The sequence below is a fragment of the Saccostrea cucullata genome, unplaced genomic scaffold (assembly GCF_032062105.1).
Source record: "Saccostrea cucullata isolate Sc308-1 unplaced genomic scaffold, CSIRO_AGI_Scuc_v1 ctg6652, whole genome shotgun sequence".
Lineage (NCBI taxonomy): Eukaryota > Metazoa > Mollusca > Bivalvia > Ostreida > Ostreidae > Saccostrea > Saccostrea cuccullata.
In genome coordinates this window covers 10,682-17,160 of record NW_026928457.1, presented here as the reverse complement: position 1 = coordinate 17,160, position 6,479 = coordinate 10,682, and the positions used below count along the sequence as shown (strand labels likewise).

Below are 6,479 nucleotides of genomic sequence, written 5' to 3'. Positions count from 1 at the left end.
TTCTCTTGATATGATCTTACTATTACATAAAACAAGTAAAAACTTACATTTCAGGAATTGTCCAAGGTCTCAAGTCTTTGGAAATAAATTACAGTCAGCAAACAAAATAAACTAGGTCTTCTCCATTCAAAATCAGAATTTCAGAGCTTAAACTGAATAAAACTCACTGCACCACAAAGACCAAAACACTAACCAATGAAAACCGAGTATTTCGAAAACTGACCAATAGATATGTATGTGGTCATGTAAAAGTGTATGTACAGGTGTGGATCCAATGGGGCGTATAACTATATCACTAAATACCCAAATTAGTAAAGAATGAAAAGAATAAAGCTTTAACGGAAAACTATCATTTATAACTTATTTAATAGTTTATTTAGTTTATTTAATTTATATTTAATATTTATTTCATTTCATTTAAAATCACTCCAACTTTTATTATTTCAAATAAAAGTACCTCTACTACAAACTCCCCCCCATTAGAAAATGACGTCCCCGTCATTTCTCTAATGGACTTACCAACTATACTCTGCTTTGTTCCTGCAATTCTTCAAGTTAACTGGACGATCTGAAATAAAAATAAATATGTACAATTAAAAATAGATTAATTTCTCTTTGAAATATCTAGCATGGTTTGAACTATTTCTTTTTCATATGACTTCATTTACTTTGAAGATTTCAAACGATGTAGATAGTCACACTTCTTCATCCATTCTTGTTGCTGCTGTTGTTGTACTAAAACAAATTCCTGTGGGTTTAATCTGTCTGGTCTGGTCTTCTCTCCCTATTGCTTCTTCTTGGTAAAACTGGTACAGGTTCTTCAGATCTTGGACTACTGGCTTCAGCATGTTCCTGCTGTTGCTCCGCCTCTGTCTCTACTGGCTGTTGATCTCTTACTTCCTCCTCTGCATCATGATGCTGTATTTCTTCTTCTCTTTCCTGACTCTCTTCTATATGATCCATCTGTTGTATGGGTCTTTGTACAGGCTGTTCCCTAGGGCTATGTACAATCTGCTCTTTAGGGCTCTGTACTCTCTGCTCTCTAGGGCTCTGTACTCTCTGCTCTCCTGATCTCTGTACTCTCTGCTCACCTGGGTGCTTACTAACATCTGGTGGGATGTTAACCTCAGGGATCCTTGGTACCGGTACCGGAATGAATTCTGTATCTGATTCTTCATCTGAACTAATATCTCTGTCATTCTCTGATTCTCTAATCTCTGGTGTTTTCTCTTGAACCTGTCCTTGTTTCTTCTTCAGTGTCTGCCTTGTCCTGGGTTTTGGAGTAGGTCTGGAAGTTGATGGTGATGATTCATCTACACTGGTTTTATATGAATCTAAATGTCCAATAGGGAGTAAAAGGTTTCTATGTCAAGTCCGAGTTTTTCCTTTTGTTGTTTGTTTCTGTACTTTATATACTGGGATTTCTGGATTAGGATGTTCAATTACCAAGTACGGCTCTTCTTCCCATTTATCAGCAATTTTGTGCTTTCCATCAAAAGCTACAATTTTTACAAGTACTCTGTCACCTATCTGTATTTCTGCATTTGTTGTTCTTCTATCATAAGTGTCTTTCTGTCTTTCCTGTGATTTCTTGGTAATTTTGTTCACTAGTTCGTAAGCTGCTTTCATTATTTCTTTCAAGTTGCTGATGTATTTCGATACGGATTTCTTTTCTTCTTTCTTTAGGCCAAACTCTATGTCGATCAGTAATTTTGGTTCACGTCCAAACATAAGGAAATCTGGGGAAACTCCGGTTGACTCGTTCTTGATGCAGTTGTACGCATGTACTAATGGATTAATATACAGCTTCCAGTTCTGTTTCTGTGATGGTTTCAGGGTTCCTAGCATGTTCAGTAAAGTTCTGTTATATCTCTCACATTGACCGTTGCCCATAGCATGGTAAGGGGTTGTCCTTGACTTTTTCATCCCTGTAATCTGACATAATTCTTTGATAATTTGGCTCTCGAAATTAGCTCCCTGGTCTGAATGTATTCGTGTTGGAATTCCGTAGTAAGTAATAAAGTTGTTGTATAACGCTTCTGCTGTTGTCTTTGCAGTCATGTTGCGTGTTGGAACCGCATGCGCAAAACGAGTGAAGTGGTCAGTTATAACAAGTACATGTTAATATCCTCCTTTACTCATCTCTAATGTCAAGAGATCCATGCAGACCAGTTCTAGTGGATAGGAAGAATTGATGTTGACTAATGGTGCTTTCTGATTTGTTGATTTCCTGTGCACACATCTGTTACAGTTCTTGATCCAGTTTTCGATGTCTTGGTGCATTCCTACATGTACCCAATAGAATCTGTCTTTGACTAGAGATGATGTTCTTTCTCTACCCGGATGGCCAAACTTGTTGTGTAATTCCATCAAAACTTTGTCTTTGAATATTGTGGGTATTACTAATTGCTGATTCAAGTTATTATTGATAAGTCTAAGTTCATTGAAATTTCTAACTAATGCCTGTGAATGAGGATGAAATGGTAAGTCCTCAAGTCTAGGTTTCTTTTGTAGCTTGACATGATGAATCCAGGATCTAATGGTCTGATCGTTTCTCTGAACACTGTACCAATCTATCTGCTGATCAATAACATCCTGTTGAGAAAAATTTTGATCAATAATAGAAGTATCTAAAGACAAAGTAGTAACAAGTGGCTCTGCATGAACTGCTTTACATACGGCTTTGATGGAATCTGTAGAAATGGACTGAAAATCATCATTAGTTGGTCTTCTGGACAGGGCATCTGCATCTTGGTTCTGTTTACCAGGCCTGTAAATAATATTGAAATCATAAACAGATAAAGCTGCTAGCCACCTATGCCCTGCTGCGTCAAGTTTGGCTGACGTCAGTACGTATGTCAGGGGATTGTTGTCCGTCAGTACCGTGAATTTATGTCCATAAAAATAGTCATGAAATTTTTCACAAATCGACCATTTCAAAGCTAAGAATTCTAATTTATGTGCTGCCTAGTTCTTCTCTGTAGGACTTAGACTGCGGCTGGCGTAGCCGATGACTCTTTTTCTTCCTTGTTGTTCCTGGTACAGTACAGCTCCAAGTACTAGCTTGCTGGCGTCTGTATGTAGCTCAAATGGAAGATTGTAGTCTGCATATCCAAGAATCGGTGGCTCTGTCAAAAGTTTCTTTAGATGTTGGAAGGCTTGATGTTGTTCTGTTCCCCATTTAAATTCCTTAGCTGCTTGTTTTCCCTTTTTGTCTTTCTTAGTATTGGATTTTGGCATCATTTTCGTCAGTGGCTTTGAGATTTTACTAAAATTGGGGATAAATCTCCTGTAATACCCGATGAAACCAATAAACTTTCTTATTCCTTCTGGTGTTCGTGGAATGGGCCAATCTAAGACTTTCTGTACCTTCTCTGGGTCTGTCTCTATTCCTTCCTCTGAAACAATGTGGCCGACATACTTTACCTTCTTCATGAATAAGTTACACTTCTTTGGTGAGAGTTTGAGACCTGATTCCCTGAGTTTGTCAAAAACAAGTTGTAATCTGTGAATGTGTTCTTCATATGATCTTGAGAATATGATTAAGTCGTCGAGGAAAATAAAACAAATATTCAAATGTAGGTCTCCTAAACAGCTCTCCATCAGCCGTTGGGAAGTGGCAGGGCTGTTTGATAGTCCAAATGTAGCCTGTTAAATTCGTAAAAACCAAGAGGTCCTACGGTGAAGGCTGTACGCTCTTTATGTTCTTCTAATATCTCTACCTGATGGTACCCGGACTTCATATCCAAAACTGAAAAGTAACTGTTTCCTGAAAGAGCATTAAGAATTTCTTCTATCCTCGGCAAGGCATATGCATCTTTCTTAGTCCTCTGGTTAAGTTGTCTGTAATCTATGCACATCCTTAATTTGTTGTCCTTTTTTCTAACTAAGACCACATTACTGGAGAATGGTGAACTTGATTTTCTTATGACGTTGGAATCTAGGAGCATCTGTAAATGGTTTCTGATCTCTTCAAACATAGCAGGTGGTATTCGCCGTGTTCTCTGCTTGAAAGGTTGTTCATCTAGTAAGTCGATTCTGTGCTTTACGGTGTTGTTAAATCCAATATCAGTCTCGCCTTTTGAAAATATATCCTCGTACGCTCTGAGTAGTTCATGTACTTCCTGTATCTGACTTGATGATAAGTTGTCAGTAGATATTTTCACATCCTGTAAATGAGTTATCTCCTCCTCATGTTGAGACTGATCTATGATGGATACTGGGTGTATCTCACAAAGTATTGCCTTTGGATTAACAGTCACTGTTCTTGTTGTCAAATTACTGATGTTCACTGGTATGATTTGATTTTCTTTGAAGTTGAAGTTGACGACAGATGGTTCAATGATACTTACACTTATTGATGAAAACTGTAGATCTCAATCTGCTTTTCTTGTAAAATTCACAGATTCACTTCCACGACTTATTTTGCACAGCATATATTTTTTTTAATTAAGGAGAAGAACCAGTAAGTTTAAAGTTCGAACTTTTTTCCTTATCCTCATTTATGCAGGTTAACGCTCAAAATAAGAATTCGGTGTGGAAAAAATGAAGTTCGAACAATAAGTACATGTTCCCTGACTCTTTAAGACTGAAAATAATATTTTTCAGGAAGTTACATCGTGCGGAAAATTTATAAAATAAAATATAAAAGTCGGAATTAGCAGTAAACAACAGATTTTATGATGCATTATTGATATATTAATGGGTAAATTTATCCGCTGATATATGCATCATTACAACTACCCAAGCACCAGTTAGGGCAGCCACCCCCTCTCTTACACATGACCTCAGAGAGGCGGTTTGCAAACTTATGGCAGTTGTTACCTAAGGCATTGTAACTTCCAAACGTACATCTGTAGTTGCGAGCGCAACCCTTCAGACACTCGACATCTACCTCGCTGTAACCAGCAGGCGAACCCTCCCTTCCACCGGAACAATGGCTTGCAAGACGAGTTGATGAAACGTAGGCTTTTGAATTACCTTTAAATTGAATTACATTATATACTTTGTTTATTTTGTAGTCTGCCACACAATGACGTTACTTGTTTATTTTAAGTAAGAATACTACGGCAGTTAACTTTGCAGTCTCTGACAATGCACAAGTTACCATTCATGCTGATCCATATACATTTGCACGGAGAAAATTTTCAACTTTATGATTATAATGATGCTTTAATGTCCAAAATTACGGGGAAAACAAAAAGAAAAGTTTTTGGTATGTTAAAATAATTGACTAGTTCAAAGACATTTTTTTCATTTATAAAGATTTTTTTTTACATAATTTCTTTTAAAAAGCAGCAATTAAACTCCTGAATATGCATTCAGAATAATTTCGACAATTCTAGAAAAAAATACTCACTCGAAAATTCAAAGTATAATCCTTTATAATAGATAAACCGATGTTTCAATTCCCAAACCCCCCGTGTTGGAATGCCACGTTTGCCCTTCATCATACACCAAAGATTTGTGGTACCAAAATAATATGGACTTGCTCCACCTTGAGAACACATGAAAAATAAATATCATCGAGTAAAAGTGAAAAATATGGGAAGCAAAAGAGTTTACCGTGGCGGAGAACAAAAAAGTATAAAAATCGTCAAAAAGGAATAACTGTAACACATTTTTTAAATAAAAAGGATGTTTCAACCTTAAAAACAGCTATGTTTAATATCATCTTGAAATAAAAGGAACATATTTTTCTTTTATTACTTCTTGCGGGACAGTTCCTATTGTTGCCATTTTCCCCACTAACCACCATGCTTCTGATTCACATAGCAGGAAAACGGCCAAAACGAAAAACTATATTGAAGAATAAACAATAAATGTTAATGCATATAAACAATTATTGTTCATAAAACAAATTGTTAAAAAAAAATAATCTATTTGATGAAGCAAACAATGTAATTATTAAATATAAAAATATTTATTTTATTTGTATTTTGACTCTCACGAAGTTGAGATGGTTTACTTACAGTAACAGATCTGCAATACATCGAGTAAGGATTTTTTTGTTTCACCCACATGAAAGATGTACAAGTGGTGCAATATCTGCGGTCCGTTCGGTTTTTATTCGTTTATTTTGTCATTAAAATAGCTTACCTGTGTACAGTATGTTTTAGAAAAAATGATCTCCTTTTCCTTTTCTCCAGCCACTTTATAAAGATTTAAATGACTTAAAACACATTATATAAACTGATTTCAAAGTATATACTCTGTTTAAGAGAAAGTATAGCACAGTAAAGTAACATCGTCTTTGAATGGAGGATGGGGTGGGGGGGGGGGAATAAAAATCAATATCCGATGGGTACCAATTGCACCCCGTTAAAAGCAGACCTATTATTGTATTCATATGAAGCAGAATTTGAGCAAAATCTTATGCGTGAAAAGAAGAAAACACTTTTCTTTGGCCTTCAAGAAGGATATGGAGATAACAAACAGACAGAGTATTCAATCTCAAAGCCCATAAAACAATGCAAAAT

General features: G+C 36.1%; 1 protein-coding gene across 1 annotated transcript; it reads right to left on the bottom strand.

The window, feature by feature from the left end:
• Positions 1-4,688: 4,688 nt before the first annotated feature.
• Positions 4,689-6,029, bottom strand: LOC134277643 (uncharacterized). Its single transcript, XM_062759970.1, has 4 exons — positions 5,973-6,029; positions 5,710-5,799; positions 5,360-5,497; positions 4,689-4,980 (listed from the first exon to the last, which is right to left on the bottom strand). Exons 2-4 carry the CDS (start codon positions 5,756-5,758, stop codon positions 4,712-4,714), a joined length of 456 nt encoding a protein of 151 aa, XP_062615954.1. The 5' UTR covers positions 5,759-5,799; positions 5,973-6,029; the 3' UTR covers positions 4,689-4,711.
• Positions 6,030-6,479: the final 450 nt, after the last annotated feature.